Below are 24,657 nucleotides of genomic sequence, written 5' to 3' on the forward strand. Positions count from 1 at the left end.
CATTCTTAACATAGCAACAGTTAAATAAGTAGTTTTATGCAGTATATTACAAAAACATCTAATAAATTGTTATCTGTAAATACAGAAATAATGTTTTTCTGTGATTAAATGTGGATTTGTACGACATATCCCAGGAAATAAATTTTAGATTGCCATTTCTTGTGGTGACCAATGTTATCAACTTTTTATCAAACCTAAAAGCTTGTGTGCGATCGTGGATTGTTTTTATTATTGTTTGACCGCCGAATCATGAAGTTCACATCGTTGGTTTTAGTATTAAGTATTTTCATACTAATTAGTGTTAACGCTCAACTTGAAGCAAAGTACCACACAAATGAAGAATTACACGAGTATATGATTAACTTTACTATTCGATTTCCATATATATCTACAGTATATTCAATTGGACAATCAGTACGAGGTAAGAATATAAATACAGATTCATAATTTACATGTGCCGTAATTTGTTATTTTAATATTTTTAGGTGTTGAATTGTTAGTTCTTAAACTCACTACAACAGAAGATTTATTAGCACCGAATGTGAAACTTGTCGGGAATATTCACGGAAATGAAGCAATATCGCGGGAAGTTTTATTACAATTCATTGAGGTAGTAATCATTTTAAATTTATTTCCTATTTTTAAGTATTTACTATTTTCCTATTTAATATTTTTTAAATTATTGCAGTTAATTGGAACTAGTTATAATGTGAATTCTACTTTTGCAACATTACTAAACACGACTATCCTCCATATTCTTCCGAGTTTAAATCCGGATGGATTTAGTCGTAAGCAGATTGGTTTGTGTCAGGGTTCCGTTGGCAGAGACAACGCAAATGAAGTTGACTTAAATAGAAATTACCCAGATTATTTCACCAAAGTCAAAGTCATCGAACAGCCGGAAACTTTCGCGATTAAACAATGGTTAAACACAACGAGATTTGCATTGTCTGCGGCTTTCCACAGTGGAACTTTAGTTGCAAACTATCCATTCGACTCTCCTAAGCATGTAGACTCTGGAATGGATACTGAAGAGTCAATAGCACCGGATGATGATATTCTTAAACATTTGGCTCTTGTTTATGCAAAATCACACACTCGCATGCAAAATCCTAACGAGTGCAGTGATGACTTTGGCTTCGTCAATGGAATTACCAATGGAGCCAAATGGTATGAAATCCAAGGTAAATATAACACTTGTGTTTATCTATACTGGACAGCATAGAAAATGACACTTTTATAGGCGGCATGGGAGATTACAACTACGCATTTGGTGGTGTCATGGAGCTGACGCTCGAAATATCCTGCTGCAAATTTCCGATGACAAGAGAGATTGGGAAGATTTTCGACGAAAATAAAGCAGTACGTTCACAACGACGCATGTCATCATATATAATATTTGCCACATGTGGTTTTGTTTTGTAGGCGTTGATAGCGTATGTTTCGGAAGCTCAACGAGGGGTTCGGGGCACAATCGTCGATTATAATATTGACATGAAGTTGCAAATCAAAGGACGAGATATACCATTTTATCCGGATTCAATGGGACGATTTTGGAGAATACTTTTACCTGGAAGATACACTTTATTGGTAGGAAAAAGAATTTTTGGTAAATTATAGTAAATATATTTAATGAATTTTGATTTTATAGATTATACAAAACAATACAATACAAAAGAGCGTGCCATTTAGTGTTAATAATTCGTCAGCAACTATTTTACATTTGGAAATGTCAAAAAAAGTCACCGAGAAAAATGAGAGCACCCAAGGAACCAAAAATATTATTGAAGATTCTAATGTCACTTCTACAACATTACCTACGACAAAAGCAGTCTCTGAATTCATTTCTCCAACTACATCTACACCAAAAAAATCTTCCAACGCAATTCGACTTGTGTGCACAAATTATTTGCTTTTAATGTTTTCTTTCTTAATAATTAATGTGTGAATCATATATAAGTTTTTAGTCTATTTTAGCATTGCATGAACCTGCTTCCACTTGTCGATTTGGTAAACAACATATTGTCGCCGTACTAATATAATTTATGACAAACCATCAGTAAATTTTAATGTCTCGCCGCGTTGTCGACCGACATTCTCTCCTACCATTATTTTTACTTACAGCTTTTCGCATTTGCGGTTAAAACTGTACGCAAACAAGTAACGCATAAAAACGCGACATGATTATTCATGCAAATGGCGCGAAAAGTGGCGTTGATAATGTAAAGGTTAAAAGTGACTAATTATTCCAACGAAAGTTGCATCCTAATGTGTAACAACTCGTAACAATACGTAACACACATTGCAAGTACCTACCTATAATGATTTATGCATGGAGACACTTATTTTACTTATTTTTACGCCAATAGTCTGGAGGTTTTTGTTTGGTCTACGCCGAAAATTCAGTTAACTTTTACTCTCTCGACACATCCGCCCCGCTGTGATTTACCTGGTGTGGCGCCATGACTGGTACACCACTTGATGGTAATCGTTATTTCATCGTACAGGTACTTCTTACTTTGACGCCGGATTGTAAAGAGATGTCTCGGTTGTTATGATTACATGACGTCGGGTGATTCATTCAACACTGCGCACTGAGGTAATAATAGTAAAGACAATTTTAAAAGTTATTTTCAGGAATGGAATCCTGGAAATGTTTATGAATCATGGAAGCTCATGTGATTAACACCGCAATGAAATGGAACATAAAATTATCCTTATTTTTTTGCTTTTTAAGTATAAATATTACAATGTAAATATTACAACCGCAAAATGAGTGTTGAATTTCTAAGACTGTTAATGAAATGATTAAGTAAAGCAAAAAAAAAAATGAATCCTAAATCAGACTTAGGCGAGTGAAGCATATATCAAGTTGTGTTATAGTGATTTGCGGTCGAATATGTTCCATATATTACAAATAATAAGTTTTAAATTCGGGTTGTCGAGCCCGCGCGCACTCACCATGTGTTTGTGTAGTGCGAGGTTCGGTTCGCAAGGTTATCTGACCGAATTCACATAACGCGACTCTCTATATAAATCAAAGTGCTGATTGAGTGAGTAAAAAGAAATAAAACTTAAACGTGCTGTGCTATCTACGGAGCAGACATCGAAGAGCAAAATATAATTATTGTTAGATACATTCCGTCGAACCATTCGCAAAGTACGAGTTATTTATTGCACTCATTTGTTTTAATAATCGGGCACTATCTGGTTACCACGCTGGTTTCGAGGAAGGACGCCGAAGAGACGCGTTGTGCGCATGGCAAGTAGCGCAGCGTCGAAAAATCAGGATCGCCCCGCTGAACTTGACAAAAGCGTGTTTTTCACGACGTGCAAACGCCACACGCACGTTTGCCCCCTACCTTCGGAGGCGTCGAGAGTGGGTTAAATAGCATCTAGGAGTGCTGTGCGGCAGCGTCCGAGCGTCCGAGAAGCGGCGTGTGCGGTGGACGACGTTTTGTGTTTATTGTGCGGGGACGAAGGCTCTCGTTCGCTCACGGGCCGCTTCTGGTCAGTCCGAGTTCGTGCATCGAGCGTATTGGTTTATCGCCGAGACGGAACTTTGTAGTCTCGTGGAGTTTCTGTGTGTGGTGCATCGTGCGCGAGCTCTCGGAGGACGCTGTGAAAGAGTAGAGGAGAAAATAAAAGTTGTTTGAGCCACTTTTACACGGCGCTCGCGCAAGTGTTGCGCTGTCGCGGCGAATCAAAATTATTTTTTTAGAAATTTGTTTGAAACTGCGACAGCAAGTGTGCGCTTGTTGATTTTCGAATCGGATACTCAACTTACACCAGGTATTTATATCTTATCAATTTGATTAAATACCGAGTTTTTTTTTTAATTCTTAGAAAAGCACTGTGTGCGAACGAAGATTCTGTTCGCAAAAAGTTTTATGTTGATGTGTGCTGTTGAGATTCTCGAAATAACAGCAATTCAAATGTTCAATGCTGACACGGACAACTTTATTCAAAAGCCGCTCACTTGTGAAGCAAATGCGGAAATTGAGTATGCCATTTGACGTCTTATACACTTACATGTGACTTGATGTAAGAATGTATGGCGAATGCGCTGATGGATTCGATTTCGATCCGCACTTCGATATTAATTGGATTCTCATTATGATGCTAATAAATTATACGTTGGGTCACGACTTCTGACCAATATTGTGTGGATCTGCGATTAGCGCGCCACGCAATGCGTAAAATAATGAAATTCCAATTTAATCTCACTTCTAATTTCTAGACATAATAATTATTAATGCTTCGAATATTAAGCTGATAAATTAAAATGGCCATTTTTTGTTTCTATTTCCGAAAGAGGTTTTTTCCACTATATTATCTGGTGTGTACTCTAGCAAAACTTTATAAGTTACACTTTAATTCAATGTTTAAACAAACCTAAGTGAAATGTAAACAAAACTGGCAATAGATATGTTTATTACTGTAAAAAAATCAATACGGAGGTACCAAGAACGATTTTCGCATTTTCACGTTTCCCGCGAAAGTATTCACATTAAATGGTCTATGTCTATGGTAACAAGAATGCTAACAAGACACTTGATTAAACATTGCAGTTATTTAAAAACCGGCGGATTTTCCAGTGTAATTCATATGCATACGCCGACAGAGTGTTGTACCTGAACGCCAAACACATTTTGCGTATAATGTGTGTATGTATGGCGCTCGTTTCGAGTTTCTAACGAAAAAAAAAAACGTTACTGTAAACACAGCCGGCGATCATTGACGAAAGGATATGTGTGCACCTCACACAACTCATTGGCTATTCAACATCCACTCGCCACTTTTCACAGTCTGCGATCGCGATAAACACGCATACAAATTTTCTTTATTTTTATGTTTTTTGTATTGCAGGACTCCAGTATGACAAATGGACATTACTGTGCGTTCCTACTCATCATCTTCACCGTGTTGACGTGGCGAATATCGTACATCTCCTGCATGGACGTCAGTGAGTATAAATTATGAGATGACAATCGGATAAAATTTGTAATTTTGTTGTTTTAATCGGTATACCATAGAAAAAGTTACCTATTCGGTTATAGGTTAGGTGTGGTAGTGAAATTCGAATTATGATAATTAAAGGTCCTAAAAAATCTTTATGGGTGGTCTTGGGACCTTCGTCCGCCCATTTACGAAGTGATTTACGAGATGAACCCTCCTCGGAGGAGAGTGCTGCGGGCATTTAAATCAAAGCCCGTTCGTGTATTTTGACCGGCTACAAATGAATTTGATTGCGTTCGTTTTCTTTTTTGGTTGGTGTGGGAATGTTTACACAAACTCCCGATGAAAGACCGCACCACGACTTGAGTACACTTAATTGTCGGTTGCGTCCATTTGTAGGTGAAGTCTGATTATGCCGTGAGTCGGAAATTACTCCTCAAAAGTAAATAAGCCATCTTGTTGTGCCATCAAGTTTGTTTTTTTCGTGCATTAAGAAATATTTTAACATAGTTTCTACCTGCGGTTAAAAACAAGATCCGTTGAGCTTTGTTTTCACTCATAAATATTATTCAACTAATCATATTAACATGATTTAGATATAAATAAAATGGAAATGTGCCAAAGATGTGACTTACAATTTACTTTACAGTCAGGGATGCACTTATGTAATATTAAATAAAATTTGTTGTAATTTTTAAAATATTCATTGTAGAAAAAGAAAAATTGATCAAAATTACTTACCGTATTTATATTTAAGTAATAAATTACTAAATTACTCTTTATTTTTTATTGTGAGGTGTTGTAAATTAAAAAAATTACAAATTACGGTCCTGAAAAAAAAATTGAAACAATTCTATATTCAAGTCATGACCGGGTGCGTGCGTAATTATCATCGGGGACAAAACATAAAATAGGCGCACTCGCACAATGCAAATGAACAAGCGTGTATTAAAATGGTAAAACAATCGATTCATCAATTATTTATTACGCTCTCGATAGGTACATCAAGCGCCGAGCTATGGCAGAGCAATTATTATTAACATAACTGAAATCCACGTGAGTGTTCTTGCGTTTTAGTTGATTTTACGCGCGCACGCGCTCAGTGGATTCGATTATTATATTGACATGATACTTTTGTATTCTTTCGCCATTCACTCAGATTCGTTTATGCCGCAAAACGTGTGTTTGCGCGCCGCGTCGAAAATGCACTACTTAATGCCTGGCGGGGAAAATGATAATTGCATGCATAATGGCATCGTTATATAACATTCCGGTTGAACAAAACGTAGTATAATTTTATGGCGCCCAACAGCCGTTGGTTGCGGCCACGACTAGATAGGATCCGCGATTTGTTTCTGTGTGTGTGCATTCCGCTCGTTCGCGAAAATCACACACGCGGTGTCTTATTCGCGTGAATTTCGTCTTAATTTGGGTCAGCATTTTTCGTATTGTCTTCGCAGTACCACAGTATACAGATTCACTCGTGCGATATAAATTCGAGTTCAAGGTCGCGATGGTACAGCAAAGAGCTGTTTTTTTTTCAATATCGCGTTTCTTATTAAATGATAATGTGATCGTCGGCGCTTTAAGCATCTTCTTCGCGGCGTTAGTACAACCGCGGGGAGAGATTATGGTTCACTAACCTCCGCGGATTTCTGGATTCTTTCTAAACAATGCATCAATACCTACTCTTCTCTACTAGTATACACCTGACATTCCGATATATGTGCGTAAAGTCGAATCGTCCGAGCCCGCACGCGGTCAAGTACTTCTTACTTACTCAACATTCGCCGGCCGCGGTTGTCGGCAATTTGATTGCCGTTTCTTTGAAGCGGCGTTCATCTTACGCCTAATGCAAATCGTACACTTTAAGTGTACTTTCGAGTCTGCCTCAATAAGTTCGTCAATCGGCAATCTGAGGTAAATTCAGATCGGTATCTAAGTAGCGAGAGCTTGCGCGGTACGTTGTGCTTGGCGTTTGCGATTGCGCGGTCCAAGAAAGAAGCGAGAAGAGAGAACTCTTAATAGCCAGGCCAAGGTCGTGTGTACACAATGCACAGGTGTTTTCATTTCACCCATATGATACGCGCGGTGACCAGTGGCCGGCGGCACGCTACGCCTAAATTCCGCATTAACTTATGCGCTTAATTCACAATTAGGTTAACTATTTTCGATTTAATTTATTGGACATTATTGATTATTAATCGATTATGTAAAGAGGCGATACGCTATTCTTTACTAACAAATGGCGTTACTCAATATTGTGGCGCTACTAATTGCTTATGATTTACAATAATAAATAATTTATTGATTTATTTTTATATGATAATGACTCCCAATGAATAACAAATGTTATTTCTTATTTTTTTAACAATGACCTTGAGGCAACCTCAAAAGTGGAATAGATGAAAAGTTTGGTTAAATTCCGTTAGGATTCATGTTTTGAGCGTGGACCATAACAATATTAACGTTTAACTTTTTTTTGTTTCAGTTGGCAAGACTGAGACATGTGATAATGAAGGCGAACAGGTTCATTTGGATAAAATTGATAAACAAAAATGTTACTTTTGCATATGCCGGGTAAGTTGGAGCTCAATATACTAGAGTAATTTATTATAGAAATTTATTGAAAACGCTTCGCTTTGCGTCACCATGGCGCGTGAAATTAGTTATTCAAATTTCGAGAGTGAATTTTATTATAAAAGAATTCATCGAACAAACGCGCGCGCTCGCTAACATCGGGATAGGCGTACCGTTCGCGCTGGAATTTCGAATTATATCTAGAATAAATCTCTGCAAAATTAAACGACCATAACATTCAAATTTCGAACATATATTATGTCTGTCCGTCTAACAAGATAATGCGAGTATGTTAATGGCGTCTAAACGTTGATTTAAGGAGAGCTAAAACAACGATACGGTTCTTGGAATTTCTATATGCGCTCCCTGTTATACAGTGTTTTTTCTTGTGGCGTCAATAATTTTTGCAATAAATATTGTTCGGACGGATTTTGTCTTTGATTAAATGCTGTATGTAGGTAGGACTTGTTCATTATTATGAATCGAAATGCTTGATCAGAATACTTAACACACCAGCCAAAATCCCAAAACCTTGCCTGCAGCATTTTTTTGCCGCGTGGATTTGACATTCTAAATTATCATCAACCGATATATGCGATACACACATGCGTGCATGTATAAATAGCGCGCGAATTAGCGTTGATAAATAATTGTTACATTCGGCGCTGTACGCTATACGGTGGGATATTAGCAAGACGCGATATTCGGAGAGGCGTAGTAAACTAACTATTTCCGCGACACATTATCGTTTCCGCTTAGCGTTTCAATGCTTATTGTTTAAGCGACGTTGCAAAATGCGCGTTAACAATGAGGCGCATATGAATTACAGAACGGCTACGTCGAATGTGAAAGGAATCCCGTTTGTCCGGAGATTAAAGGATGCCACATGATAGTCGAGAAGACGCCCGAGCATTGTTGTGCGAAATGCAAAGGTAATTATCATTGTCATCAACTGTAAAGCGTGCGAGAGACAAATTTATTATTTGAAAACCTAGAACATAGTATTACGTCTCCTCAGCGCTTAAGTATTCGGAAGCGTTTGCATTTCTTTAAGGAGTTTATCATTGTCAGGTTGTTATTACAACGGAACGTACTATGAAAGCGGTGAGGAATGGATATCGAAAGATGAACCATGCACGTCGCTGCAATGCGAGGCAGGCGTCATAACAAAGAGCGACATTCATTGCCACGTGCCGTGTGATAGTCCTACTTTACCTGGACCGGGTCAATGTTGTCCAAAATGCCCGGGTATGTGATATGTCGGTTTCTCTTTGGATTTCAAGTAATACCATTGATTTTTTGTTTATTTTCTGTTTAGATTGTAAATTGAACGGTTATATAGCTACTGATGATCGTGATGTGACACCAGGTGACTTGTGTGTTAAGTGTCGTTGTTCTGGAGGACATCTTACCTGCATTAAAAAGGCTTGCCCTGTTTTGCAATGTCCTTTGAGCGAGCAGACGCGCACGATTGGGGAATGTTGTCCCACCTGTAAAGGAAATCGTCCGGCGCGTATGGAGGTGGCGCAGAAATGTATGCTGCAAAACATGCTCTACGGAGAAGGCGGGATGGCGACCATTGCGAATGACCATTGCACAAAGTGCACGTGTTCAAACCAAACAAGTATATGCGAGCGGGAAACATGCCCGCCGTTGGATTGTTCTCAAGTAGACTCCGGAAGCGTCCGAATGCATGCTGCAAGGAATGTATTGACGACGAACAGGATTTGATATCCGAAGTGAAATCTCAATGCATCTTCAATGGCAAAGCATATGAGGCGAGTATTTTAGCACATCCAGTGTTTGTTGTTATAAATTGCTTAATGTGTATTTTCGCTAGGCAGGAGTTCCAAACGTGGAGTCTTGATTCTTGTACGAAATGCGCTTGTAAGGGCAAAATTATTTGCTTGAAAACAACGTGTAATGAGAGTCTTGTATGTCCCATCGGCAGCCATCTTGTCCACGAGAAGGGAGAGTGTTGCAAGAAATGCGTCGAAAATAAAGGTAAATTATTTTGTCTTTTAAATTTTTAAATATTCCTAATCAATACATTTTCTCTTAGTGGAAGCTACCTGCGTTGTTTTCGGTAATTCACATTACCGAACGTTCGACGGTAAAATGTACACATTTCAAGGACTCGGCAAGTACCAGTTTGTATCCGACTGCCATAATCATTCGTTTTCTGTCCGTATAACAAACGATTTCACAAACAGAAACAAATCATCCGTGATGACAAAACGGGTGCGCATAAAATTCGGCGATATTCGCATAAACTTAGGACAAAACTGTCGCGTTAAATTGAATGGTAGTCGTTTATCTTCATCGATAAACACAACATTGATCCAAATCACGAAAGGCGAGCATGATATCAAAGTGGTACTAAAAAATAGCATTAAAATTCTCTGGAACTGTCACAGTTACTTGGAGGTGACGATACCCACGCAATTCAAGAATAAAGTATGCGGGCTGTGCGGTAATTTCAATCTCAATGTACAAGACGATTTGAAAAAGCGTAAAGGTGGCGTAGTCACTGATACGGACTTAATGAAGTTCGGTGTTTCCTGGTGTGTGGGTAAGGAATGCCTGAAGGACACTAAACGAATGCAGCAAATCCAGCAGTGTCCATTGAAATCCAAGAATATTGTCTGCTCATTCCTAACATCATCGGAGATATTCGTCGCTTGTCATAAAAAGCTTAATTATTATAAGTACCAGTTGGCATGCTGGCATGACATGTGTGATTGCCCAAGTGGCAAGTGTTATTGCGATGCCTTGACGGCGTACGCGCAAGAGTGCAGCCGGTTGGGTACTCCCATAAACAATTGGCAAAACGATTACTTGTGTACAAATAACACGTACAGCATGGTGCGGAAGCATCACAAGAAACATCGAAAATTATCGCGCGTTGCGCCAACGTACAGCCAAGATGAGATTGATAGATTGTCAAAGACGGTGCGAAGTAGACCATCAAAAGGCAATTTACCTTTGATACATTAATAAATTACTGAGCGTGAAAACTATTACAACTATCACAATAAAAAGAATATTGTTAGGATAAAACAAAAACCTTACCTTTGTATTGAGCTAGTCATGACAGTATTTAAGACTAGATGTTAGGGATTGTTGTTGATAAACAAGTGATGAGATATGAGATCATGATAACAGGGGTTTGCAAATACTGATAGATCTCAAATACACCGCACAAGTAATATTTTTTTACAAATGCATAATAATATTCTTAATTTGGTGGCTTTTGAATACGTCTTGGGTTTGTGCATCAATGTATCCTTGTAAACCAAAGAAAGCGAATGTTATAAAGATGCAATTTAGTTTCAATGATCAATTTATGTCCCGAATTAACACTGCGGAATCTACTACCAAGATCTCTTTGTTATTTTACGATTGGCCCATAATGGGTGCGCATTTTGTACATAAACAATAATGTACCTTAAACTAAATGTAAGTAAATAATTTTTCATAATGAATGTTGTAAAAAAAACTAATGCAATCACTAAATAATTACATATTATGAATATTTTTGTAAACAGAAATAATGTGTATTAAAATTTATCTATTGGATGATAGGTGGAAAGAGTTTTGGATATTCGTATATATTTTAGAGAATAAAAATACAATTTTTTCAACAAAATAGAATAAATTATTATTATCGTTTTAGTGAACAACGTTTCGACATTTATATTTGATCGGTTCGATCGCATTTTAATATGTAAACGCAGAAAACTGTTGAATTGCCTAGAATTGATTTTCTTACTGGTATATAACATTTCCTGTGTTTATTTACAGACGACATGTTAAAGGAAAGGTTGAAAAGTGTTTAAACATTTTTAATTAACACTACACGTAGAATAGATAAGAGTACAACTGTCGGCAGACAAGTTATTTTGACTTCTGAATTGACTAAAATTGCGGACTATGTTTACGAGCTTGTCTACCGACATTGTTTGGTAAATAGATAATAACATGCAATAGAGTGTACAGTATTTATTTAGTAAATGATATGTTTTTACTTTTACGTTTCTTCCTTCTGTTTACTTCATTTTTTAAGAGATCATAGATTTAATCTTACGTGTACGTGATGTATGTGTGTATGTAATATCAGTATAATGTTTTGTGTTTGTTTGTAAAATGTTCTCACTTTTTTTTGTATTATTACACCTCTGTAATGATATGTAAAGAAGTATCTTTCGCATTAAATTGAATCTATTAGCTGTCATGATATGTATTTTACGATCTAGAAGAAATCGTGTGGGTTTGAAATATCTCTCTGATGATATGTACTTTGTATAGTTTATCATTTAAAAGTTTAATTTAACGTAATTACACGTACGTTACGTAAAAAAATATTCATCTTTGCGCACGCGATTTATATACCCACTTTTTCTCTACGTTTTACTCTCTTGTTGTTTCTACGCACTGATCAGCATCGTTTAGCTTTCGTACAATTTATGTTCAAAATATCATTTTGTCTATCTTAATAGGCATTTGTTTAAATTTTGTTTTTGTTTCCCATTTGGTTTCTTCTATCCTCGTGTTTAGTGTTTACTTCTCTGTGCTATTCTTGATATGTTCATTTGATATTCTATTATTTACGAGCTAAATAATTCTATACCCCCGTGTCGAGGACTATTGTGAATCCAAAGATATACAATTAACTGAAATTCTCTGTCTAACGAGATCTCAACATAAGTCGGGCTTTGTATCTAAGTAAAACGTTCATATAAATCTTCCTCTTCTAAATTGTGCAGAATTAATTATTGCCTGTTACTTAATTGGTATAACAAATGTGAAGTTAAATATGATTGAATTATGTGGTGATGAAAATCGTTACAACGTGATAGGAACGTGATTCTTTTTGGTATTACTATTACAATGGTCTTTTGATTTAAATTTTAAACAAATCATTGTAATATTGTGATATGTATTGATGCGAATAAGCCTTCCTATCAGATTGCAGAATCGCATTCCCAACAAGTGAACAATTACTTAATATGTATTATTATCACAATAATATAGTTTGTTTCAGAAAGCAATTGTATCTTATCCGGAATAAATTTATAAATGGTGGCCGTAAACGTGAATAAGTATATCAAAATACATTTTTTCTGGTTTCAATGCAAGTTAAACTTCAATCGAATTCTGATCATTTCATATAACGATATGTAAACCTGTGTCAAAGTGTTTAGTTAGAACAAATGATAAATTATTTCCATAAATTCTTTCTGAAGCTCTTCAAATTGCTAACTGAATTTGAGATACAAACTTTCAACGGTATTCACTAACAAATTGTTCTAGTAACAAGGTAACTAAACTCATGTTTTATATGTACATTTAACTATAGCTTATAAAATAATACGCAACAGTAATTACGCACTTCTAATCGATTTTAAATCAATTAACATCCAACGTAAGTACGGTAAACATAAAAGTCCACAACTAAAACTAACTTCAAAACGTCATTGCGACTTTTTTCCCCTTCATTTACTTGTATATGTCGTTTTATGTACTCCATCGTATATGTTAGACATTTTTAACATTCACGCAAACACACACGTAGCCGATTAATTAGTGTTTTTTGATAACAAATCTTTAAAAATTCTTTATAAAATTGAACAATGTAAATTCTTACATTTATATACGCAATGTGAAGGGTATCAGACATACCACGAATGTATAGTACATATTTTAGTAGACATTGAATAACAGTATATGCTTAGTTTTATATAATAATCATTTTACGAGTTATATGTATATAGAAATCACAATTTTGATATGTATAAGTATTAATATTTGATATGTTTACGATATGTGTAATTTCCCGTTTAGGTTTCAGTTTCTTTCATTAATGAATTAAGTTCCCTTGATGTTACTTGATTATTCATTCAATATCTTTTCAATTCAGCAATGCTCCCAACTTATAAAAAAGCATTATGTAAGATTTCAATGATGTTCGTTCGTACTTACTTATAGTAATCAACTTATTTGAGCATCGAAAAATAAATATTTATGTATTTGATGATCAACCCTAATCCTCTGGCCATCCGAGATCCTCCCCGATCAACTCGTAAAACTTTTGATTATGCTCGGCGAAATACTTACGCAGCCTGACGATTATTGCTGGATCAACGCGCGGATGCCGCCTGCCTTTTGTTTCCTTCAGGCAGCGGTCGGAGGTCTCGTTGCGCAAACAGTAGAAGCCTTTGGTTTCGTTAAAGTAGAAGTTGCGCATGCCTATGTGCTGCTCCAGGCCGAGGAAGCGTTCGATGCGCTGCAGCTGCGGCACTGGATCCTCAATCAGTTGATCGCCATTGACGACGAGTATCTGTTGCCGGCCGAACGTCTCCAGCCAGCGATGCACGTAATGGTGGTAAATTGATATTGCTAGTGGACGATATCCTTCGTTGATCGTGCCGTTTGCGTGCAATACCAGCTGTTCGAAGGACTTGGGTGTCGGAGGTGGTGTAACAGCAGGTGAGGCCGTTGCGGCATGCGCTCTTAGTTGCGTATAATCCGATATTGCTCTTGTGACAGGTTCGCGTATTATTAACAGCAGTTTTATGCTCGCATTCATTGCTCTAATTCGTTCAGGAACTTCGGGTGTAACAAAATAACTGGGGCTCTTTTCGATGGTAATCTGTCCGGGGTACGACTCCGGCATTTTGGTTCGGTACCATTCCAAACCTTTATTATAGTTTTCGTCGCGGTCGAAGAAGTGAACCTCCCCGGCCGCTTTCTGTACCATAGGATGTAAATATAGCATTTCTAGTAAGGCTCTGGTACCGCATTTTCGAACTCCTAAAAAAATGAATAATACACACTCATGAGTACTTAACACATAATTTATATTCATTAATTCCAACCTATTATAATAGCTTGTGGTAGTTTTCGAGTGGCAGAAGGATATAACGATCTCGATAGCAGTAATAAAGGTGGCCGCGAGTGATCGTGACCGGTTCGCTGCAGACTATTCAATGCACTATCATATATCAAATGAAAGGTAAGGCATAGCGAGATTATCATAACGACCAGAATCGCCATCGCCATTTTCGGTCGCGATACACCAACGACCAGCACACAGTCGGAGGGGTCGCCCTCCACCGACCTCATAGCAGCCCTTGGTAGCCATCTAAAAAGGAAACGTTTTAGAGAATTTGCATTTTTTACATATATGGAGATCCTCTTACAGTATATCGAATTGAGGCGGTTTGACAAAATTCTTCTTTGGCTCCAATTTCGGACACATTGTCGTCTTTCGTACGTGTTATTTGCACGGCTGCATATTGAGCGTTTACCTCGAACAGTTCAGCAGATGTCATGGAAACATAAATTGCTTCGGCGAATTCTGTAATTTTTTAGACACAAGGTTAATAATACGAACACACAGATCTACAAATGAGCGTATGATGTAACATGAAATTACCCGCGGAAAAGTGTGGGTGCTTAATTACTACGATGTTGTTTTAGCCGATGCGCTTGTAAAATTATTTATCGCTGATGTTTTTATTAAGTTTAAAAAATTCTTATGCACCTTACCTGACTGTTCGTGATATTTGACTGGTTGTGCCGCGTATGGCTGCGAATAGTGCTAATGGTCGGCGGAAGGCGAGCGAAAACTTAAAACTCAAACGAAGTATTTAGATGGGAAAGGTTTTGCACTGAACTGAAACAAAACGCGAACGAGTTATCCTTGCCAGACGCGATGCATTCGCTATCGCTGGCGTCACTAAAGTCCTAATACATACATACTATGAAATATATTTCCAGGATGTCGTAGTAGATCGATAATCCGCCGCGCAACGATACGCGGAGCGTCGGCGTCGGTTGCCGCGTGCGCTGCGCGTAACAATTCCACGATTTCGGCAAGCGATGAATGAAAGGTGAAGCGGAGGCGGCGGAGGTGGCGGCGGCGTAGTCCCATTGTATGCCCACATTTTGCATCAAGTGTGGGCTTTATGTATTTATTTTGTTCAACAAGCTACTGTAACTACGTATACAGTACCTATTTATTGTCAAATGTCATATAAATATTATTCCAACAAATGGTATAATATGCTCTTGTTTGTACTGAATTTCGTTACAAACAAAATTTAAGGAAAACACCATTATCCTCAATTTGTGTACTTATGGATAAAGGATCAACATCAATTTTCGTATAAAATATTAAAACAGTTTAATTATTTTGGGAATGTTTTCAATTAGCAACTTTGTAGAATAATTTTCAATCATAACAATTTGATTTTTTAAATTTATTGAAAAATATCTATCGAATGATATTTGGTTGGTCCAAATTTAGTCTTTGCTATTTATATTTTCACATATAATTACTTCGACGCTTGGACGGGGACCAAAAATCTGTACGTTTATTTACAAACCAATGCGTCTCATTAATGAATCGGTCGAAGTGCGTTGTGCATCATAGACGCCAAATCGTCAAAAATGTTTCATCGTATGCTTGTGATATTGTCGTTGATTTTAATCATTTCAAAACATGAAGCTGCAAGTCGATCAGTGTATTTTACAATCGGTGAGTACAAATATTGACTGTAGGAAATTTATAACGTCGGGTATATCATACACAAATGTAGGTGGCTTATTTCACGAAGAAAATACCGAAACGGAAATGGCTTTCAAGTATGCAATTGCCCGACATAACATGTACAATAATCAGGTAAAATTTCGAACAAACATTCAACGGATTTCACGGACTGATGCATTTTCAGCCAGCAAAATCGGTAAGGTGTCATTTATATCCAAAAGTGAGAGTAGAGTTAATATTTTTGAATGTTTTTCATCACAACATGCATAGTATGCAATATGACGGCGTCTGAAGATGGTTTGGTAGCTATTTTTGGCCCACCGTCACTCACAACCGGAGCCATGGTGCAATCGGTGTGCTCGAACTTGGAAATTCCGCAAATACAAATTTCGTGGAAAGCCAACCTTCCGTTCCAACATCAAACAATTTTAAACATTTATCCAGATCACGATCTATTAGCGCAAGCATATGCAACAATCGTAAGGCATACTGATTGGAGATCCTATGCAATTTTGTATGAAACTAATGAAGGTTTGTCTCAACTCAATGAAGTATTGAAACTTGCCAATCCTAAAAGTGATCCTGTAATAATACGACAACTGGATACTCAACCTGGTGCAGATCATAGGTATTATCATATATTTTTAAGGTTTTATTTACTTTGTAAACATTTTTATTAGACCCTTACTTAAAGAAGTGAAAAATTCATCTGAAACTCAAATCATTTTAAATTGCGCCGCTGAGAATGTGATAGGTATTTTAAAACAAGCGCAAGAAGTTGGAATGTTGGAATATCTGTATAGCTATTTCATAACCTCACTTGTAAGCTCTTGTTCCGACATTAAGAATTTCGATTTAAGCAATGTTTGTAGGATGCACATATGCTGGATTTTGAATCCCTAAACACAAAATCAAATATAACTGTTGTTAGACTTTTGGATCCAGACAGTCCAATTTTAAATAACGCAGTGTTAGACTGGATACAAGGTGAATCAAATACAAATAATTATATTACTATCTCTCCTTTGAAAGTCAAAGTAAGTTTTATAGCAAATTTATTGCAGCTACTTCTAAAATGTGTATTTGTAGGCTGAAACCGCACTAATGCACGATGCCGTCAATTTCTTCACGTCTATTGTTCCACAATTGCATCTTACTGAACCAATTAAGCCTGAGTCTATGGATTGTTCAGAACAACGTAAATGGGCGGGTGGTTTTCGAATTAGCAATTTTATGAAAATTGTTAGTTAAACACTTCATATAACTTTCAAATTGATAATTAAAACTTGTTCTACAGAAACATATGCTAAACTCAATCACTGGACCAGTAAAATTTAACGAGCAAGGACGACGAATTGACTTCACACTGCAAATTGTTGAGATCAATGAGGGAAAGCTGGATGTAACTGGGATATGGAGTCCAATTTATCCAGATGCAATAAATTTTACTCGAAGTTCGAGTGAACAAATGCAACAAATATATGAAAACTTACAGAAAACATTAATCATTGTTTCGTCTCGTATTGGACCACCTTATCTACGAGAAGTTGTGCCAAAAGAAGGTGAAATCCTCACTGGAAATGATAGATATGAAGGGTTTTCTAAAGATTTGATTTATCTTATATCCCGACATTTGAATTTCACTTTTCGAATCGAATTAGCTGCTGATGGGAAATACGGAAATTATGTTCCAAAAACAAAATCATGGAATGGGCTGATAAAAGATTTACTGGATCGGGTATGAATAGCAAATAAACACTAAAACTCTATTTTTCTAAGTGCATTGATTGTTGCAGAAAGCTCACTTAGCCATTTGTGATTTAACCATCACACATTCACGTAGAGCAGCTGTTGATTTTAGTATGCCTTTTATGTCTTTAGGTGTGAGTATTTTATACAGTAAGGCAAAAAAGGCAGACGCAAATAGATTTGCGTTCTTAGATCCCTTTGGAATGGAAGTATGGTTTTATACATTGACTTTATTTCTCAGTGTTTCTGTTCTGCTATATTTTATTGCCAGGTAAATGTAATTAAGTCTTAATTTCCTAAAATATTTATTACTAAATTATTCAGGATGGCACCTGGAGATTGGGAAAACCCACATCCATGCGATCAAGATCCTGAAGAGTACGAAAATATATGGGACTTAAAAAATTGCTTGTGGATTACTCTGGGTTCTATAATGACACAAGGTTGCGACATTCTACCAAAGTAATTCTGACAAATATATCTATGCACGTATTTTGTAATGAGCCAATATTTCAGGGGAATATCTACTCGTTGGGGTGTTTCTATGTGGTGGTTCTTTTCATTGATTATGACTAGTTCTTACACAGCTAATTTAGCTGCGTTCTTGACAATGGATCGAATGGCACCTACAATTGACAGTGCAGAAGCCCTAGTTAAACAGACTAAAATTAAATATGGAACAGTTGATGGAGGTTCTACCCAGACATTTTTCAAGGAATCTAATTATACAACTTATGCCCGCATGTGGACTCAAATGGAGGGCGCGAGACCTAGTGTATTTGAAAAAACAAACGCTGATGGCGTAAAGCGTGTTTTAACTACCAAAAATCAATTGTACGCATTCTTGATGGAAAGTTCTCAGATAGAATACGAAGTTCAGAAAAATTGTGATCTGAAACAAGTTGGTGGACGTTTGGATTCCAAGAGTTACGGAATTGCCATGCCAATGAGTAAATTCAAAAACCAATCTGGGTAAACTTATTGAACATAATAAATCAAATTTTAGACGCACCATATAGAAGTGCCATTAGCACCGCAGTGCTTAAACTTCAGGAAAAGGGAAGGCTTACAGAGTTGAAAAACAAATGGTGGAAAGAAAAAGTTGAAGTTGAAGTAAAATGTGAGGTAAATACTGTGTGTTACATGTGTAACTATGATACATACATGACAATAATTGCGTTGTAGGACGAAGGAAGTGCTTCCGGTGCTGATCTACGAATGACGAACGTTGGTGGTATTTTTATCGCATTGGGAATGGGTGTAGCTATTGCATTTCTTTTGTCTATTGTTGATTTCCTTTGGAATGTGCGAAGTGTTTCCATTGAAGAACATGTGCGTTCCATTTTTTTCACTATAATTATTTGTTTACCAATAATATAACTGTACTATTTTTATTATTGTTGGCAGATATCCTATTTGGATGCTTTGAAAGTTGAGACTAAATTTGCATTCAAAGTGTGGATTACTCAGAAACGTGTCAAGCCTGAACTTTCTGAATCTTCATCATCATCATCTTCATCAACGGGAGGCGAAGACAATGAATCAAAAGATGAAAAGAAAGGACTGAAAGATAAGATGTTGAAAAGTGGTGCATCACTTTTACGTATTGATCAAAGAGAAAAATCCGAAAGTTAAATGAACAGGTTGTTTTAATCGTACTAAGATTTGAGTAGTTTAAAATATTTAACATTATCAGAGTGTTATTTATTGCAGTATTTATCACTACTAACCACTAAACTATTTACCAACTTTTAAAGCTTTTAGAAACTCAACACGTCTTATACGTATTAGCCAAATGAAACAACTGAATCCAAGATGCTGCAAGGAGCGAGTTCTATTTTATAAACTAGATTTCTATTCTGAAAGCGTGTAGAGCTTGATCATATACGAGTGTTTTGAAAAGGGTCTTAGCGCACAATACAATACTTAGAAACTATTTTAAGAAAATTATATTTATTGCGTTGTTTTCTGTAAGGTAAAATTCATTCAAAATAATTGTATTGATGAATTAATAATACATTCTTCAATATTTTCATAGTTTATGTTAATTTCTTGTAGTTTAAGTGGATTCATTACGCATATTTTATTTGGCAGAGAAACAAAAGCATTATATTAATAAAATTAGACTTTCAGTGTAGTTAGGGAGAAGCAGACATTCGCGTGAGGCAGGCAGTATTCTATGCGCGTGTGCGTTTAAATATAGTATCGAAGTTTTAAGATTCCTCTTTCATTCGCCTATGAGATACCAGAATGATCACAATATTGTGTTTGCTTGTCCTACTGAATGTTACAATAGCCAAAGATGTATTTACAATCGGTGAGTATCCAAATAAACAATCAAAACATGCTTGTGAAAGATATTCTTTTCTACAGGTGGACTTTTTCACGAAGACAACTACCAAGCTGAAATGGCGTTTAAATACGCGTTGGAACGATACAACATGTTCAACCATGACATCGAATTTCGTGCTCAAATTGAACGAGTAACAAAGACAGATCCATTTGCAGTTTCTAAACTGGGTATGCAAATATTGTGCGCAATTTATTGTTAAAATATATGAAATGTTTCAACTTTTATTTGTAGTGTGTTCAATGGTATCTTCTGAAGAAGGTGTTGTTGCTATTTTTGGACCCGAGTCAAAAGAGGTTGATGCTATGGTAAAATCAGTTGCAGCAAATTTAGAAATTCCGCATATTTCTACTCATTATCTGACTAAAACAACATATGTGTCAACAACAGCATTAAATATATATCCTGACTATGAAATGTTGGCAACGGCAATTGCAACTATTGTGCAAAATATGGATTGGAAAACCTATATGATTATCTATGAAGACAATGAGAGTTTAGTCAAACTTCAAGATGTTTTAAAACTTACTCAAGCCGATTCTCCTCCGGTTACAATTAGGCAACTGGATAGCTCTGAGGATCAACGGCCACTTTTTAAACTGATCAAGCAATCTGGCGAAAGCAACATTATCTTAGAATGCAAAACACATAGAATTCTAGATATATTGGCTCAAGCAAAAGAAGTAGACCTTTTGGAATATTTTCACAATTATTTTTTAACAGATTTGGTATTGAAAATAGTGAAAAAAATTTGTTATTTGCTAAATGGTGGTATTTTAGGATGCACATACTTTGGATTTTACTGTATTGGGAACCAATGCCAACATTACGACTATAAGACTTGTGGATCCAAACAATCCGATTTTACAAAATACTGTCCGAGATTGGGAAATGGGTGAATTGAACCGAAAGCAGTTTGTCAGTATTCCACCTACTGAAGTCACTACTGAGGCGGCACTAATGCACGATGCAGTAAATTTTTTTACAACTGCATTTCAAGAATTGCATATTACTGAGCCAATTGTCGCCAATAAGGTTCAATGTGGCGAGAATGAAAAATGGGAGGGCGGCTTTCGGATAACAACATATATGAAAATTGTAAGTGTTTATTATATAATTATAATGTTTTTATTAATTTCATATTTTAGCGTCCATTTCTGAATGCTTTGACCGGAACAGTCAAATTTAATGAGTGGGGCAAACGTGTCGAATTTGCAGTCGAACTTATCGAAATAATCGACAAGCGTATTGAAAAAACTGCAACCTGGTATCCAGAAAATGCCGATCACTTAAATTTTACAAGAAGCGCCGACGAGCAAATGCAACAGATTGTCGAGAATCTTCAGAAAACTATTGTTATGGTATCCTCTCGGATAGGGCCACCATATTTAAGTTACCGCAAACCTCAATATGAAGGAGAAGTTCTGGAAGGAAATGCAAGGTTTGAGGGATATTCTATGGATTTAATCGATGCTGTTTCTAAAGAACTAAATTTTACATATCGATTTTTTCTAACCGCTGATGGTGCATACGGAACCTATAACAAGAAAACTAAGGAGTGGAACGGCCTAATTAAAGATTTACTAGAAAGGGTAGATAAGTCTTTGTTAAATACTCAGCTATTTTAAATTGACGTTTTTTAGAGAGCCCATTTGGCAATTTGTGATTTAACTATAACGCATTCGAGACGAAGTGCTGTGGATTTTAGTCTTCCATTTATGACACTCGGCGTAAGCATTTTGTATAGCAAGTCAAAACCGTCAGAACGAAATATTTTTGCGTTTATGGAACCATTAGATACCACCGTGTGGATGTACATCGTGTCTGCTTATATTTCTGTGGCATTGGTCATTTATTTAATTGCCAGGTAAGCATATCATTATTATTTGAAACTAAATTATTAAAATATTTTGAATACATAGAATGGCGCCTGGGGACTGGGAAAATCCACACCCATGTGATCAGAATCCAGAAGAATTGGAAAACATATGGGATATGAAAAATTGTTTATGGTTAATGTTGGGTTCAACTATGTCGCAGGGTTGTGATATATTGCCAAAGTCAGTTCATATAATACTTTTATGTCGCGTTTATTATCACGCGAATAATTTTAGGGGAATATCATCAAGAATGGCTGCTTCAATGTGGTGGTTTTTTATTTTAATTATATCTTCATCATATACTGCAAATTTAGCTGCGTTTTTAACCATGGACAAAATGGCACCGAGTATAGACAACGCTGAAGCTCTCGCCAAACAAACTAAAATAAAATATGGAACAGTTGATGGTGGGTCCACTCAAACATTTTTCAGAGAATCGAATTTTTCAACGTATGCAAGAATGTGGACCCAAATGGCATCTGCAAAACCCAGTGTATTTGAAAAAAATAATGCAGATGGTGTAAAACGAGTCCTTACTACTAAGAATCAATTATACGCATTTTTAATGGAAAGTTCACAGATTGAATATGAAGTGGAAAGAAATTGTGAACTGAAACAAGTTGGCGGACGCATGGATTCTAAAGGATATGGTATTGCAATGCCAGTGAGTAAGTATTGATTTAAATTTGGATTTAGCATAAAAAAATTACCATGTGATTATAGTTGTAAGCAATTTCTACTTATTTATTCAGATTCACCATATAGAAGCGCAATTAACAAAGCAGTTCTAAATATGCAAGAAGACGGAACTTTAAATTTGCTCAAAAACAAATGGTGGAAAGAAAAAAGTGGCGGAGGTTGTGAGGTACTTTATTAGATTTGGTTTTGATATATTAACCATAGCTTATTATCAATATACTTTTAGGAATCAGATGAAGGAGGCTCTTCAGCAGACTTAAAGTTAGCAAATGTTGGTGGTGTGTTTCTCGTATTAGGTGTGGGCGTTTCCATTGCTTTCATTTTCTCAATCATTGAATTTTTCTGGAACGTGCATACAGTTGCAGTGGAACAAAAGGTAATTTATTTTTGTGTAAAAATAATATATTAGTTGAGATAATTTCTAAATTGTAGATAACTCACAAAGAAGCGTTGATTAATGAATCTAAATTTGCAATCAAAGTTTGGATTACACAGAAGAGAACATCACCCGGATCCGAATCCTCGAGCAAAGCTGATGATACATCACTTTCCAGGAAGGACGGGAATTATCATGACAGCCTTAGTGCACATAGGCAATCTGATACCTAAATCCTACCACCAAATATAGTATCCTTTAATAGATAACAATTTCCTCCACTAAGTGTGCGTAAATTCAAACCACATAATCCTTTGAAAATCACTATGTTTTTCATTTTTTGGTCAAAACACAAAACCGAATTTGTGTTTCACATTTAAATTTTTGAAAGGCATAGCTAAACTGTTTTTTCAAATAATTTTTGGCTGGAATTTAGTTGAATCTTTAACGGTGGAACCCTATTGCACTTTTAAACTATATTATCGGACTTTATATGGAGATTATTAGCTAAACTATTAGTTTGATAATAAAATGTAATTTATCAAAACATGCGGCGAAAAACGGGTCATATTTCGGGAATTTCTTCGAATTCAATTAGCGCAAGTGTTGAATGGGTGTCACTTTTACCGCTAGCCTTGTACGGTGCCCTGAATAAGAGTCACATCTACCGCTACCTTCATACGGTGCCCTGAACACGAGTAACTTCTACCGCTAGCCTTGTACGGTGCTCTGAATAAGAGTCACTTCTACCGCTACCTTCATACGGTGCCCTGAACACGAGTCACTTCCACCGCTAGCCTCGTACGGTGCCATGAACACGAGTCACAAGACACCCTCGAAACGTGATTGAAGATTATAAAATTTCCGAAAATTCTGTATAGAACAAGTTAATAAAATATATTAACTACCTAAAGTAAAAGTTCAAAAATAGTTGCTCAAAGTGCTAAGAGGAGCGATTATCTTCGATTCTGCCTTTTCATATAGACTGCATTCAATTCTGGATTTTAGGATAGATTACTCCTACGAATAAGAAAGTATGAAATATCAAATCTTTTCATTGCATTAGACTGTATTCGCAACATGCATTGTTCTCACCTTTGACTCTTATCGGTGGTTGTGTACAAACATCTTGTTTTTTCATCGCGTTGCAGCGCATCCGGCGCGCTCAGCATTGTGTGTGCTATTGCTTACTTAGTTGATCGTGCGCTGCGGCGTGGTGTGGACGCGTTTACTTGCGCGGCGGCCTTCGTGGCGTTTCGTGTGATTTTAAGTCGGTAGTTGAATTAGAATCGGTCCGCAAAGATAAGATTTAGAATTAACAGACAAGGCGCGTATAGTTAATAAGTTAATTATATAAGTTAGCATGGTTTTACAAGATATACACGTGTTTGCCGTCGGCTGTCGGATGTCTTCCGTCGGCTAAAAATTCTTAGTGGTTTTGTTGGGTGCATTCATTTAAGAGTGAATTTAAATCAAGATCTTTCGTGTCCCATGTGGAATAGTTTACCTG

General features: G+C 36.5%; 5 protein-coding genes and 1 long non-coding RNA gene across 8 annotated transcripts; 5 read left to right on the forward strand and 1 right to left on the reverse strand.

Moving 5' to 3' along the window:
- Positions 1-48: 48 nt before the first annotated feature.
- On the forward strand, positions 49-2,056 carry LOC135789587 (carboxypeptidase D-like). Its single transcript, XM_065299498.1, has 6 exons — positions 49-421; positions 486-610; positions 689-1,184; positions 1,244-1,362; positions 1,426-1,590; positions 1,652-2,056. The coding sequence occupies exons 1-6, from the start codon at positions 250-252 to the stop codon at positions 1,946-1,948; spliced, it is 1,374 nt and encodes a 457-aa protein (XP_065155570.1). The 5' UTR covers positions 49-249; the 3' UTR covers positions 1,949-2,056.
- A 110-nt stretch (positions 2,057-2,166) lies between these two features.
- On the forward strand, positions 2,167-2,705 carry LOC135789862 (uncharacterized). 2 transcript variants are annotated; one of them, XR_010547671.1, is made up of 3 exons: positions 2,167-2,304; positions 2,370-2,507; positions 2,628-2,705. It is a non-coding gene; the product is annotated as an uncharacterized lncRNA (long non-coding RNA). The 2 variants fall into 2 exon arrangements; XR_010547672.1 differs by having other exon boundaries at positions 2,638-2,692.
- Positions 2,706-3,120: 415 nt separating this feature from the next.
- Positions 3,121-11,773, forward strand: LOC135789860 (BMP-binding endothelial regulator protein-like). The gene is given in 9 exon segments (XM_065299925.1): positions 3,121-3,792; positions 4,870-4,966; positions 7,451-7,539; positions 8,369-8,471; positions 8,611-8,787; positions 8,858-9,208; positions 9,211-9,317; positions 9,384-9,543; positions 9,602-11,773. Coding segments are annotated over 8 exon segments (2,010 nt in total). The 5' UTR covers positions 3,121-3,792; positions 4,870-4,878; the 3' UTR covers positions 10,537-11,773.
- Hs3st-A (Heparan sulfate 3-O sulfotransferase-A) lies at positions 11,135-15,739 on the reverse strand. Of its 2 annotated transcripts, none has more exons than XM_065299926.1 (5): positions 15,304-15,739; positions 15,091-15,217; positions 14,742-14,899; positions 14,418-14,683; positions 11,135-14,352 (listed from the first exon to the last, which is right to left on the reverse strand). In XM_065299926.1, exons 3-5 carry the CDS (start codon positions 14,798-14,800, stop codon positions 13,583-13,585), a joined length of 1,095 nt encoding a protein of 364 aa, XP_065155998.1. In that variant the 5' UTR covers positions 14,801-14,899; positions 15,091-15,217; positions 15,304-15,739; the 3' UTR covers positions 11,135-13,582. The 2 variants fall into 2 exon arrangements, with proteins under 2 accessions (XP_065155998.1, XP_065155999.1); XM_065299927.1 differs by having other exon boundaries at positions 15,300-15,739.
- A 184-nt stretch (positions 15,740-15,923) lies between these two features.
- LOC135789858 (glutamate receptor ionotropic, kainate 2-like) lies at positions 15,924-19,879 on the forward strand. Its single transcript, XM_065299923.1, has 13 exons — positions 15,924-16,081; positions 16,143-16,289; positions 16,364-16,721; positions 16,774-16,915; positions 16,966-17,130; positions 17,183-17,335; positions 17,391-17,831; positions 17,890-18,113; positions 18,167-18,304; positions 18,359-18,792; positions 18,849-18,967; positions 19,028-19,174; positions 19,250-19,879. The coding sequence occupies exons 1-13, from the start codon at positions 15,994-15,996 to the stop codon at positions 19,475-19,477; spliced, it is 2,784 nt and encodes a 927-aa protein (XP_065155995.1). The 5' UTR covers positions 15,924-15,993; the 3' UTR covers positions 19,478-19,879.
- Positions 19,880-19,974: 95 nt separating this feature from the next.
- On the forward strand, positions 19,975-23,694 carry LOC135789859 (glutamate receptor ionotropic, kainate 2-like). Its single transcript, XM_065299924.1, has 11 exons — positions 19,975-20,159; positions 20,216-20,362; positions 20,427-20,920; positions 20,973-21,290; positions 21,341-21,784; positions 21,836-22,059; positions 22,115-22,252; positions 22,307-22,740; positions 22,825-22,937; positions 22,998-23,147; positions 23,204-23,694. Exons 1-11 carry the CDS (start codon positions 20,093-20,095, stop codon positions 23,378-23,380), a joined length of 2,706 nt encoding a protein of 901 aa, XP_065155996.1. The 5' UTR covers positions 19,975-20,092; the 3' UTR covers positions 23,381-23,694.
- The last annotated feature ends 963 nt before the right edge of the window (positions 23,695-24,657 follow it).

This window comes from Atheta coriaria, unplaced genomic scaffold, assembly GCF_025399875.1.
Source record: "Atheta coriaria isolate IRGN ID8LTWV9N9 unplaced genomic scaffold, Caltech_Dcor_3.1 hic_scaffold_3_pilon, whole genome shotgun sequence".
Taxonomy (NCBI): Eukaryota; Metazoa; Arthropoda; class Insecta; order Coleoptera; family Staphylinidae; genus Dalotia; species Dalotia coriaria.

What these genes read in the sequence shown, in the direction of transcription:
- LOC135789858 (XM_065299923.1), top strand. Translation starts at nt 15,994, where the DNA reads ATGTTTCATCGTATGCTTGTGATATTGTCGTTGATTTTAATCATTTCA. An exon ending in GCTATTTCATAACCTCACTT is followed by an intron (nt 16,916 to 16,965) that starts GTAAGCTCTTGT and finishes CAATGTTTGTAG; the next exon opens with GATGCACATATGCTGGATTT. An exon ending in CTGCTATATTTTATTGCCAG is followed by an intron (nt 18,114 to 18,166) that starts GTAAATGTAATT and finishes TAAATTATTCAG; the next exon opens with GATGGCACCTGGAGATTGGG.
- LOC135789859 (XM_065299924.1), top strand. Translation starts at nt 20,093, where the DNA reads ATGATCACAATATTGTGTTTGCTTGTCCTACTGAATGTTACAATAGCC. An exon ending in GGTTGTGATATATTGCCAAA is followed by an intron (nt 22,253 to 22,306) that starts GTCAGTTCATAT and finishes GAATAATTTTAG; the next exon opens with GGGAATATCATCAAGAATGG. An exon ending in TGGTATTGCAATGCCAGTGA is followed by an intron (nt 22,741 to 22,824) that starts GTAAGTATTGAT and finishes TTATTTATTCAG; the next exon opens with ATTCACCATATAGAAGCGCA.
- LOC135789587 (XM_065299498.1), top strand. Translation starts at nt 250, where the DNA reads ATGAAGTTCACATCGTTGGTTTTAGTATTAAGTATTTTCATACTAATT. An exon ending in CAAATGGTATGAAATCCAAG is followed by an intron (nt 1,185 to 1,243) that starts GTAAATATAACA and finishes ACACTTTTATAG; the next exon opens with GCGGCATGGGAGATTACAAC. An exon ending in TTTTCGACGAAAATAAAGCA is followed by an intron (nt 1,363 to 1,425) that starts GTACGTTCACAA and finishes TTTGTTTTGTAG; the next exon opens with GCGTTGATAGCGTATGTTTC.
- Hs3st-A (XM_065299926.1), bottom strand. Translation starts at nt 14,800, where the DNA reads ATGTGTCCGAAATTGGAGCCAAAGAAGAATTTTGTCAAACCGCCTCAA. An exon ending in CCGCCTCAATTCGATATACT is followed by an intron (nt 14,684 to 14,741) that starts GTAAGAGGATCT and finishes TTTCCTTTTTAG; the next exon opens with ATGGCTACCAAGGGCTGCTA. An exon ending in ACCACAAGCTATTATAATAG is followed by an intron (nt 14,353 to 14,417) that starts GTTGGAATTAAT and finishes TCATTTTTTTAG; the next exon opens with GAGTTCGAAAATGCGGTACC.